Below are 12,890 nucleotides of genomic sequence, written 5' to 3'. Positions count from 1 at the left end.
AATATGTGAGATGAACTTACTTTGATATCTCTATGCATTTTGCCTTTAGTATGCAAATAGGCAAGACCCTGAAGTTAAAAAAGAATATGCATTAGCAAGACAGTATCAAATGTCTACCTTGAGTACTGAATCAGAAAAACTAAACAGCCTTTTCAGGGGATAAAGGGCTTCTTTGAACTAGTAAAGGAGCACTGTTAACTCATCCTCTGGTAGAACTGAAGACGTTTTCCTAACGCATCACCACCACGATGAAGACAATGAAGACACTGATCACTCCCCAAAGCGTTCTCCTCTTCCGCGCTTTATAATCCTTCTCATTCCATCGACACTGCTCGCCGCTCTACGCCAGTTTCCAATGTTATTGGCCTATTCTTCCTGCTGTGCATTTCCACAGGGATTCCAGAATCAGCTGTCAATTTCCCTGAGCTCCACCACATCCCCGCCAGACAGGTCCCTATGCAGCCTAGACTGGCCTCAAACTCATGCTTTTCCTGCCCAGTGTCCTGAGTGCTGAGGTTAGAGGCGTGGGCCAACATGCCTGACTGGCTTGCCAATTTCTTTAACAACAAAAAGTCTGGGTGGATTCAACTGGAACTGGGGTTCTGTTTGGGGAGAACCCCACTAATCTCCTAGCTCACGGGATAGCACAGTTATAAGCTCACTTAGATCTTTATTTCCTCTCAGCAATTCTGTGGCTTTAGTACGCAGGTGTTTATGTACTTCTGCTGTATTTATCCATGAGACTGTCACATCCCTTATACTACTGAAAGTAGCTTGCTCTTGAGATTTTAATTCCTAATTCTGAAATCCACCTGACTTTTGAAAAGCAACCTGAAGCTTGCCAATGTTGGTTCTCACTTAACGTGTTAGCTCTAGGGGCTGCTTTGTGGATTCTCTTCAATAGAAATGATTATGTAGTTTGTGAATGAAGATTTTTGTTTGCTATTTTCAAAACTAGATTCCTTTTTATTTTATTCATTTTTCCTTTCACACTATCAGAAACCTGGACTACAAGGCTGGAGCGGACATCTTTGTCTTGTTGTATCAGGGAAAAGATGACTTGGCCGCAGCATTTTCATAGATACTCTGCATTGAGTTAACCTAGCTCTTTTCAAATGTGCTGTAGCTGGATGTTTACATTTTATTTTTTAAATCAGTTTATAAAGCAACCATTTTCCTTATGCTTTTCACACATTTTTAGTGTTGGCTGGGCCTCCTCCTCTTTTTTCTCTTGCCTCGGTTTTCTTACCACATTCCCAAAGCTTTCCCACACTATTCCTTCATATACCAAATGCTCTCCTCCCCCTGCCTCCCAAAGCCCTTTCACCCTGAGGGCTCCTTCCCAGTTTTCTGGCCTCCTTAGAAGCCGTAGCCACATAAACACATAAAGATCGGAGGCTAGGGCCCCACATGAAGGAGAACCATGCGGTATTTGTCTTTCTGGGTGCTCAGACATTTATCAGGAATAAGCACTGCTCTGCACTAAATGTCCCCTTCACTGAACGTGCAGCTTTCTCCAAAGTTTACTACAAATGAACACACTCCCTAGGACCATCCACTTCTTATGTAATGTCTGCTCTTACATCTCGTTGGACTATCCCGGGAACTTGCAGTAGAATATTATTTTAAGGTGTGTTACTTTTGTTTATTTTGCATTGGTTTAACTCTGTGAAGCTGTGTGCTGTCTAAAACACTGATAGTCTAATAAAGAACTGGCCAATAGCAAGGCAGGAGAAAGGATAGGTGGGGCTGGCAGGCAGAGAGAATATATATAAAGAGAAGAAAGAGATGGAGGACTGAGGAGAAGAAGGAACGAGAGAGAAGGAGGACTCCAGGGGCCAGCCACCCAGTACACAGCAAGCCACGGAGTAAGAGTAAGATTTACAGAAGTAAGAGAACAGGAAAAGCCCAGAGGCCAAAGGTAGATGGGATAATTTAAAGCTAAGAAAACTGGCTAGAAACTAAGCCAAGCTAAGGCCAGGCATTCATAATTAAGACTAAGCCTCAGTGTGTGATTTGGTGTATGGTGCTGTATGTTTTACGGCATAACTGTCTTTGAATGACTTACAGAATATAAAGCTTCTGAGTATTCATCCACCTTCCCACTTTTTTAAATGATTTATTTTTATGTTACGTGCATTTGTGTCTTGCCTGTATGTATGTCTGTGTGAGGGTACCAGATCACTTGGAGCTGGAGTTTCAGACAGTTCTGAGCTACCATGTAGGGGCTGGAGGTCTTCTGAAAGAGCAGTCAGTGCTCTTAACCACTGAGTCATCTCTCCAGCCCCTGCCTTCAGACTCTTGATCCACATGAAATTATGGTCACTCATTTTACTTAGACAAGCCATAGCTGCTATAATACACCATTTATCTCTGTTGTAAAATCTTTTCAATATAAACTCATTTTGAAAAGCCTTTACATTTATATATTTATCCACATGGCTACCCTGGGTAACAACACAGTATTTTAATTTTACATGGAGAATTTCCCTGCATTCTGCATGTATGGCCCCACTGGTGACTACCTTTCACAAACCTGAAGACATTTTGTTATGGTTTGAATCTGAGCTGTCCCTCAAATGATCATTTGTGTGAACATTTGGTTCCTTGAGACACAGAGACTACTCAGTCAAGTGAGGTTCTGGGACCTTGAAGGCTGTATCCTTAGTGTGTCAAAGCTTTCACAGGCTCTAAGTAAAACAAAGGCATCCTTCATTTATTTACTTATTTTGCAAAGACATGCTTTGATTTGTTAATGAAACTTAGGAAAGGGAGTTCTGCTAGCAATGACCTGTCTTAATGACACACAGAACTAAGATATGGCAAGAGACCTCCTGCTTCTGGAGAGCATCCTGTTCACACCCATAAAGCTTCTGAGGTGAAGGTTAGACAAGTCATTTCAATTGACAAGTCTACAGACCCACTCATGCTAAACAAGTCATAGGCATGGCTCTCCTTAGTTTTGGTAGCAACCCATGCCACTGAAGTACACTACCACACATGACCATCTGCACATCATTATCAAAAACAAAATAAAATAAAATGTGATCACTGCACCCCTCAAAGGTTGAGAGTAAATTGTTGTAAATCATTCATGAAAAAGTTAGCACCTTTACAAAATTAAAACATGGAAGCTGGATTGGGAGAGTATTATTATTAACTCGTTAGCTTTTGGGCAAACCATTATTTATAATTACTAAGTATGAAACTGCCTTTCTGGCTACTTAAGCAAATACATTACCTGTAACGTCTCTCTGCACACATAGGCTATTTGCAATTCAGATAATGGTCCAGTAACTAGGAAGAAAGAACAAAAAAACCACATTGTCGTTTGATGCTAATGTTAAAAACAAGTCTGGCTGAAAAATGATGAAGCGGCGTACGAGTCTATATGCATCACTGGGTGCCTTTTCTTCTGACCATGAGCAGACAGTATCTGTGTAACTAAGAAATGAAGCACAACACTGAGTATTTTAAAGTCTGTTTTGAAAATAAGAAGTTTATTCCCGGACAGCTGTGGACGGTGAAAATGTAAAGTGTCCATTATGTGCAAAGCTTGGTACCAGTGCCACAGGAAGACCCACAGAAAGCCAAGGCTGTAAGCTCAACCCAGTCTCAGGACAGGCGAGAGCAGGGCTGGCCGTGTGTGAATCACACATCTATGGCACAGAGCACTGTAAGGAGACTAGCTGGGACTCACTGAGGAGTATTACAGGCATGTTTTTAGAGGCTGGGGTACTCTTTCTGGTATAACTCTTCACGCAATCTCAGAACAGGGAGGAGGCTTGATGCAAAGCATCAAAAGGAACCAGATTACTTCTGGAAAGCAGATCTTTCTCTAACATAAAATATAAAATCCTTATGCAACTATCCAATCAGGGGCTTCTGAACAATGCTTTTCGGTTTGTGAGAGGGAATCTGGGGTTCTGCCCGCTGCCAAAATCCAAACTAGAACTGGCATGAGATCTCTGTATAAGAAAACCTCACTGCATCGTTTAACTGCTGGCTGGCTAACCTACTTGGGAACATAAAAGTTCGATTTTTAGTACGCTGATGAAATAGCGATGCAAGAAGTGATGTCACTTTACTAGTAGCATCTAATTTACACATGTGTGCACACACGTATCTTTCTTAAATAAGGTCTCACTACATAGCCTGGAACTGGTTATGGAACATAGAACTGGAACATAGCGGGCTGGCCTGGAACTCACTACTCTCTATGTAGATCAGGCTGGCCTGGAACTAACTCAGAGATCTGCTTATAAACTGTGTTTTTTAGTATACTACTTAAAGGAACAATCCTTAAATTCAATTTAACTAGGAAAAATAGTAATCAGGTTTTAATTTTGCAAGCAGAAATTTCATGAAAATGTCTCAGAATAATTCTTTAAGCATAAAAGGGAAAATGAAAAACCACCAGATATATTCTCCATATTTTCAATAGCTCTCATTTATAAAAGCTTAAGTGGGTAAAGATTGTAATTAAACAAAAACTTCTCATAAAAAATCATAATTCTTTAAAAATCTTAGAAAAGAATTTTAATTGGCAGGTGGTGGTGGCATATACCTTTAATCTCAGCACCAAGAAGGCAGAGACAGACGATATCTGAGTTCGAGGCCAGCCTGGTCTATAGAGTGAGTTCCAGGACAGCCAGGGTTACACAGAGAAACTCTTGAAAAACAAAACACAACAAAAACAGAAAAGAATTTTAATTCAGTGATATAGAGATGTTATTATTTAATCAATATTTCTTTAAAATCAATAAGAGGACAAAAGAGAATAGTTATTCTGGTAGTTTTAATATACAAAAACTTTCATACTACTAAAAGAAAAAAATGTTTTTCCTTCTTTTTTAAAGTAGGGTTATAGCTTACTGAATTTTTTTTTTCTTTTGAGACAGGGTCTCGTGTAGCCCAGGCTAGCCTTGAGTCAATCCCCATGTAATCAAGGATGACCTTCAACTCCCGACTTTGTACTTTTGCCTCCTAAGTGCTGGAATTTTGGTGTGTACCACCAAACAGGCCCTTATTAAAACTCTCAATAGATAGTCTAAACCGCAGGATTTTGTGTACTTGTAATATTTATGCAGTAAACTTTTGGAAAAAAATAAAGAGAAGGAGTAGCCAAGACTTTTTGTTATTTGCTATGGTTATTTGTTGTGACAAAATTGGCAATTTTAAAATTTATAATTGAATGACACAATAATACATAATTATCAGAATTCAGAATTTTCTTCTGGGCTCCACTTTTCCTCCCTTAGAGGCAGTGACTTGAGACTTTGGCATATCAGTCCTCCCATTTTGCCATACATTTACATTTGTGTATATTTATAAAAATAAAAATTCAAAAACCTAAGCATGATCACCTGTGCTCTACAATTTTTGAGGAGACCTATTCAGGCCGGTCTACACAAAGCTATGTTCTATACTGTTAAATACAGTTAGTTTATTTCACTGCTCACCTGATATTATAAAAACTTACTGATCTTTACAGGCTGCAACACTGGAATAATACTTCTCTTTTTACATCTATTGTGGCTATTTCAGAAGCTACATGAACAAACTTTGATGACTTTCAATGTAAAGATTTTAGCATAGAAATATTTTTAAGTATTTCACATAATTCTTAATAAATTATACATATTTGCAATGGGTCTTTCACTATCCCATATTAAACAAAGAAAAATATTTCATAAAGATTCATTCTCAATTTCACAAATTTTAGCAATTCAAGAAGCTGTCAAGCACACACCTTAAACAGTAGACACAGAAACTACTTCTAAAACAGATCATGAAGAAAGCCAAGTTCAACCAAGAAACTGACTAACTAGTCTTTCTTTTCAAAACTCACACATGTTTATACAGATCGTCAGAGTGCTGACTTCCATCCTGTAGCTCTGTCTGGCTGACTTCTTCCTATGACTGTCCTGTAAAGTAGCTCGGGTAGTCCCTCTGCAGCTGCCTTGCTGCTTTCTTAGAAACTCACTCTGGGGTATCTGTGGTTGGTATGTAAAATGAATAAAAAATTTGTTAAAGAAAAACAAAAAAGAACTAACTAAAGTCAGGCAGTGGTGTCGCATGCCTTTAATCCCAGCACTTGGGAGGCAGAGCCAGGTAGATCTCTGTGAGCTCAAGGCCAGCCTGGGCTACAGAGCAAGATCCAGGAAAGGCGCAAAGCTACACAGAGAAACCCTGTCTCCAAAACAAAACAAGACAAACAAACAAACAAGAACTAACTAAAACTGACTCTAAATAGGATTTAATTTTTAGCAGTTTCAATGCTCAGTCTAGATTGGCCTTAAACTTTAGACCTTTCTCACTGTGCCTCACATGCATCTGGGCTAACAAGAACACACGCTATGCCCAGGTAAAAAGTAAAATTGATATTCTACAAGCATTTAAGATTCTCTTAGTTCTGCCCCAAGCAAAATTAACTGAATAATCAAGGGCAACAATAAGAATTCTTAGTTTTTAAATATGTGTCTGGGGACAGAAAGAATAATGCCAGAGAATAAATCTACCCAAATCATTTCCCTTGTTAGCTAGAAATGCCCAACAACAATCATAAAAGCCACAGTAGAGTTTAAGATGTAAAATTGTATTAACAGTACCATGATAAATATCTTGAAGTGATCCGCCACCACAGTACTCCATGCAAATCCACAGTTTTTCCCTACTACAATGAGAGAGAAAGAAAATTATAGCAGCCTGTAATCCTCCAGCACTGACGTAAGTACTCTACAGCTCCACAGCCCTCACTCTTAGCAGCACACTGGGTGCTCTGCAGAAAGCAACAGGAAGCTGCCCGTGCAGTCCTTCCTCAGCACACATGAGAGAGAGCACATCACTTTCAGTTTTGTTTCAATCTGAAAAAGGTTTTCTGTTATCATCATTCATAACGACCCATTAAGGCCGCCAGACAAGGCATGGCCATAGAAACGGAGGTGCACATGTTAACTCAGCAGGAAGATGGAGGAAAACCCTACTGGACTTCGAATTCTGGACACCGTTTTCAAGACGCACACATGCGAGGGCGCTGGCACAGATGGAGGGAGAGTGGTAAGGGAGAGAACAGGAAAACTAGATCAAGAGATGGTGCGTCTGGACTTTACCTGAGATAGCTCCCAAAGTAGGCCACGATGTTGCAATGTTTACATTCTTTAACCATAAATATTTCTTGTTGAATCAAAGAAAAATCATCACCTGAAAAAGAAAGTAAGTTGGTCACCATGTTACTCCAAATTTGAAGAAATACGAGAAGACTGTATTTTGCAGCAGCTATAGTTACCGGTCATGCCCACTTGATCTGTGGTACAGGTTTTCTATGCACATAATCTACATTATATACCTCACGAGTGTTAGGATGCTCCCACCACTGAACTACATCCTATCTCTTTGTTCACTCTTTGTGGGTGATCTACACATTAACGAAAGTGGGGTAATGAAGTCACCCACTACTTATTTGAGAAAAGAAGAGGGAGGGGACAGTGAGGATTTGTGGGTACACCTGTACAGTTGAGAGGTCAGTGTTGGGTGTCCTCCTCTACCACTTCCTATTTCCTTCTTAAATAGGGTCTCTCAATAAATCTGAAGCTTGCTGACTAAGCAAGATTAGCTTGTCTGTGAGTCCCAGGGATGCTCCTGTCTCCTTCTCCCAGTACTGGGCTTACAGGCACACCACCAGCAACAGCTTTTTTATGTGGATGTTAGGGTTTCAAACTCAGGTGCCAACTCTTGGATGATAAGCAATTTACCCACTGAGCCATCCTCCCAGCCCCAAAGTCACTCACTACTATTGTGTCTGAACTTCAATGTCCCTATATGTACAACAGTGTCTGTTTTATGCAGTTGGGTCCAACATTCAATACATATCCATTTATAATCATATCTTCTAGTTGGACTGCTCCATTTGTTAATATAAAATGAACTTCTTTATCTCTTGGCTCATTTTAGTTGGTTTTGTCAAACATGAGAACAACTACTTGTGTTTGCTTTCGGAGTCCAACTGCCTGGAACACCAGCATGACACTTTCAGTTCATGTGCACCTTGTCCAGTGAGGTGAGTTTCTCGTGGACAACCACCAGTTGGTTCTTGCTTCTAATCTGTTCGCCAAGCCTGCACCTTTATTTTCTCTCTCTCTAAAACTGGCCACAACAATGGGTTTCCTTATGACATTTTCATGTGTCTATCATTGCACTTTGTTCATGCCTGTTCCTACATTCCCATCTCTTGTTCTCCCACCACATTCCCACCGGTCCCTTCCTCTTCCCAAATAATACCCCTTTGTTTACATAACACACACACACACACACACACACACACACACACACACACACACAAACATACAAATACTCCACACACATACTTCATGCACACACACTTTAAAAAAATTAACTGTTTTTAGAAATGCAATAAAATCTATGATATAAATATCGTATTTGCTAAGCTTCAAATAGCCATGAAAAACAGTGACACTGGGGATCATGTAGATTTGGTTGATTCAAGTGGTAATCAAGAAACATGAGTTTGTTTTTTTTTTCCCCCACTGAGCAAAATGAGTGTGGAACGTTTATTGATAAAGTACCTTAAAAACATTAAAACAAAACAAAACAAAACAATATTGGGGCTTGAAACTAGGGCCTCTTGCATTCTGGGTAAATGCTCTACTACTGAGCTACATCTCCAGCCCCTCCTCTGTTTTAAAAAATATTTTAAGACAGGGTCTGGCTAAGTTGACCAAGCTAGGCTTGAACTCATGGTAACCTGCAAGCCTTAAACTTACAATCTTTCTGCTTCCATTTTCTTTTTTCTTTTTTTTTTTTCTGCTTCAATTTTCTTAACCTAGAAAATCTCTGTAAGTTTCAAATTTACTTATCTAGAACCTGACATTGGGGGCCAATTTAGAACCTGGCATTGAAGGTTATGGATTTTTTTTAAAAAAATGAAAATAATTTTAATATTGTGTTCCAAGACAAATTGGGAAACAGAGCGCCTTAGAAATACAATACATAGGATTACCTATACTTTAATTGGCACAAAATTTTCTACTTAGCCTTTATTCGTTTTCTATTACTTAACAATAAAACAGAACTTCTGTGTGTGGAGTACACGCATATGTACACATGTGAGAACATGTGCCCATGCAGAGGTGGAGGCCGGGGAGGATGTTCAATGCCCCACTCTATCACTACTCAACGTATTTCTTTGAACCTGAACTTGGACTTAGGCTAGACAGCAAGACAGCAAGCCTGAAGGAATCTTCTGTATCCATCCTCACAGTGCTGGGGTTACAGGTTTGCACTGCAGGCTTTCTCTATGAGTGCTAGAAATTTAAAAAAAAAAAAAAAAAAGATTTGTCCTGGAACTTGCTCTGTAAACCACACTGGCCTTGAACTCAGTGACTCCCGCCTGCCTCTGCCTCCAGAGTGCTGGGATTAAAGGCATGCTCTACCACCACCTGGCTAAATTGAACAATTTAACAACAAAAAAAATATTTACTGTGTATATGTGTGTGCACATGCGCAGGTACCCAAGGAAGCTAGAAGGTGTTAGGTCCCTTGTAGTTACAAGGAGTTGTGAGCCACCTGATAGGGATGTTGGGAACTAAACCTGAGTCCTCTGGAAGGGCAGTCTTAGTTAGTTTCTATATCTGTGATAAAAATCATGACCAAAAGCAACGTTGGGAAGAAGAGTTCATCTCATCTTAGAACTTTCGGGTCACAGTCCATCACTGAGGGAAGTCGGCGCAGGAATGTGGAAGCAGGAACTGAAGCAGAGACCATGGAAGAATACTACTTATTGTCTTGCTCCCCCTGGCTTGCTCAGTTTGCTTTCTTACACACCCTAGAACCACCTATCCATGGATGTTACTGCCCACAGTGGGCTGGGCCCTTCCATGTCAATCATCAATTAATAAATTGTCCCACAGGCTTGCCTACAGGCAAATCCTAGGGAGGCATTTTTTCAATTGAGGTTCTCTCTTAGATGGCCTTAGCTTATGCCAAGTTGACATACAACCAACCAGAATAGGCAAAAAGAACTCTTAACTGCTGAGCTCTGTTGCTTGCATAGAAAGTAGTCTTACTGCTAAGCCATCTCCCCTGCCCCCAAACAAAATTCTGATGTTCATTTGTGCCCTGAAATTTATTATTATTACTATTAACATCTCCCTAGTTCAGAACTGAAGCATCCAAACAATGAAGAGAGGGCTACAAATATTTATATTATAGTTTTAGAAGTGGAAACTGTAGGCTGCGATACGGCTCAGCAGTTAGGAGGGCATGCTGCTCTTCCATCGGACTGGAGTTTCAGTTCTCAGCACTCACAACTCCCTGTAACTCCAGCTCCAGGACATCTAATGCCTTTTTCTGTCATCTGTGGGCACCTGCACATACACATACACACAGAGGATATATAAATAATTTTTTTGATTGAAACTATGGGCCTTGCTCAGCAAAGAAGAGCATTTGCTGCACAAGTGTAAGGACCTGAGTTCTCATTCCCAGAACCCACATAAAAAAGCAGATGTGGTCATGCAGATGCTTTTAACCAGAGGGCCAGGGTGCGGGGCAGACAGGAGCATGGCCTGAGCTTTTTGGCTGCCAGCTTAGCTCCAGGTTCAGTGAGAGACCCTGTCTCATGGGAATAAAGGACAGAATGAGGGCAGGCATCTCCATGTTACACACACACACACACACACACACACACCCCTTAAAAAGAAAAAAAAACTGTTAAGTTCCCTTTTTTTCTTAAAGGTCATTAAGCTTTTAAATAGAGTTTCAAAAAGCAAGAATGTACCACTTAACTAGAACAGCTGATGGTTTTATTCAAGGCACATCTTTATACACGTCTTGACATTTCTCCCTAAAATCTCTTCTAATACTTCCAGGAAATAGGGTTTCCTGGTAGCATTAAAAAAGTTTTAAACATCTATTGAAAGATATTAGCACATTCCCACTTATTTAGAAAACTCTAAACTAAGGAAGTACACTCAACTTTTTATTTTAAAATACTAGATCATTTCATGAATATTCCTAACAGCATTAAAACACCTCCCCCCCAAAAAAAACCAACCAACCAACCAAACAAACAAATAAAAAACAAAAACAAAAACAGCCGGGCAGTGGTGGCGTATGCCTTTAATCCCAGCATCTAAAAGTCAGAGGCAAGAGTTCAGTCTGGTCTACACAGTGAATTCGGGCCAGCCAGCATTACATGGTGAAACTGTCTAAACAAATAAGTAAACACCTGTAGAGCCAGGAGCAGTAACACACCCTTCTCACTCCAGCACTTGGGAGACAGAGGTAGGAGGCCTTTGCTGCAGAGCAAGTCTGACGGCAGCCTGGGCTACACAGGACCCTGTCTCAACAAACCAACCACCATCACCAACAGACATACTGTGCAGTTTCACTCTAACAGGATAAGAGGAGGGCAGAAAGGAAGAGGAAGCTTTCCTGGGGTTTTGTTCCTGCTCTGGCTGCGGGCCACCACCAGCTACAGACTGCTGAGCAGGCGCCAGGCTAAGGTAAGCACTCAGACACAAGACAGGCCATGGTGGCCCACATCACCATCATCTGAGCCTCAGCTGAGGTGAGCCCAGGGAAGTCAAGTCCTATCTCATGCCACTATGTGCAAGGTGGTGACTACTTTGGCTAACACAGTATCTACTCTGAGAATGAGACAGAAATAGTCAAATCATTCCTGAAAATAGTCTTTCTGTATATAAAAAGACAAAGAGAACATAGGGCTACAGAAAGACAGCAGATTTCCCTTTTTTCACAATCATTTCTGTGGCTAATAAATAATATTCTGTGTTTATCTTCATTGGTTAAAGGTTTACTTTAGCATTTTTATGAATATTAGGAAAAGCCCCAATGCAATCTATTTCAGTAAAATTTTGACTGAAATATTATAAAATTAAATTGCCAAGGGCAAGTCAGTAAGGCTGTAAGAAAATTTAAGACTCAAAATTATCATAAGCACTATTTTTAACTATGAAGGGAAATTATTACTACGTCTACAGCTGGCATTCCATTTACTTAATAGCAGTAATAATAATAAACTTCTTTTGTTTATGGTCTACCAGACATAGGCTCTTTCTGGTCATACTGGCAAGTAATTACCTTTTCATGTCTAACACAATTCTAAATCAGTTCATCTGCTACGTCAATGCAAGGAAGTGCTTTTGTATTATATGGCTTCAGTACAATTTCCTCAGGGGCTAAATAAGTTAAGAATTCAACTTTGAAATAATGCTGTCTGCAGAATTTTTAAAAATATCTGAACTTAATAGTAGGAAAATTCATTAACATGTCACTGTGTTTTTGAGTTAATATTCCCAAAGTCTGCTATAAAAACATGGGGACCACTACTATCCACTTTGGCTTTACTGCCAATGCTGAAAGAAAAAACATTGATTCTGCTCAAAAATGTATCATGGAAAGAAAGTAACTACAGGATGCAAAAGCCGTAAGAATGCCCTTGGAAATAAATTTTTAGACAACAGAGCTTTGAACTTTGAAGGAAATGAAAGGGAGAAATACAAGAATACCTAGGCTACAGATGAAATAAAAGAACGCTGGGAGAGTCCAGTGGAGACGCTGAGGAGAAGCAACATGTGTACAGAACCAACTAGAGACAAACGGAAGCACTGAAGGAGAGCACAAATGCACACACACATACAAAACACACACACACACACACACACACACACACACACACACACACAGCCCAAAGCAAACATGTCTGTAAGGAAAACAGGCAAAGACAGGGAAGGCAAGAGCTCCGTGAGTAACTGGCATTAGTTTTTAAAAAATTCTCTCTCTCTCTCTCTCTCTCTCTCTCTCTCTCTCTCTCTCTCTCTCTGTGTGTGTGTGTGTGTGTGTGTGTG

At 40.1% G+C, this 12,890-nt stretch overlaps 1 protein-coding gene across 1 annotated transcript in view; it reads right to left on the bottom strand.

Moving 5' to 3' along the window:
- Map4k5 (mitogen-activated protein kinase kinase kinase kinase 5) overlaps nt 1-12,890 on the bottom strand; it is a 93,764-nt gene that overhangs the window by 54,816 nt on the left and 26,058 nt on the right. The window contains exons 3-6 of the mRNA XM_052739661.1: nt 7,113-7,203; nt 6,612-6,676; nt 3,242-3,297; nt 21-68 (exon numbers count right to left, since the gene is read on the bottom strand). Coding sequence (XP_052595621.1) covers nt 21-68; nt 3,242-3,297; nt 6,612-6,676; nt 7,113-7,203 — 260 coding nt within the window. The remainder of the gene's footprint in view (nt 1-20; nt 69-3,241; nt 3,298-6,611; nt 6,677-7,112; nt 7,204-12,890) is intronic.

Source organism: Peromyscus californicus, unplaced genomic scaffold (assembly GCF_007827085.1).
Source record: "Peromyscus californicus insignis strain IS unplaced genomic scaffold, ASM782708v3 Scaffold_15__1_contigs__length_86483966, whole genome shotgun sequence".
NCBI classification, from domain to species: domain Eukaryota; kingdom Metazoa; phylum Chordata; class Mammalia; order Rodentia; family Cricetidae; genus Peromyscus; species Peromyscus californicus.
The sequence above is the reverse complement of the archived record's forward strand: the minus strand, read 5'-3'. Positions and strand labels throughout refer to the sequence as shown.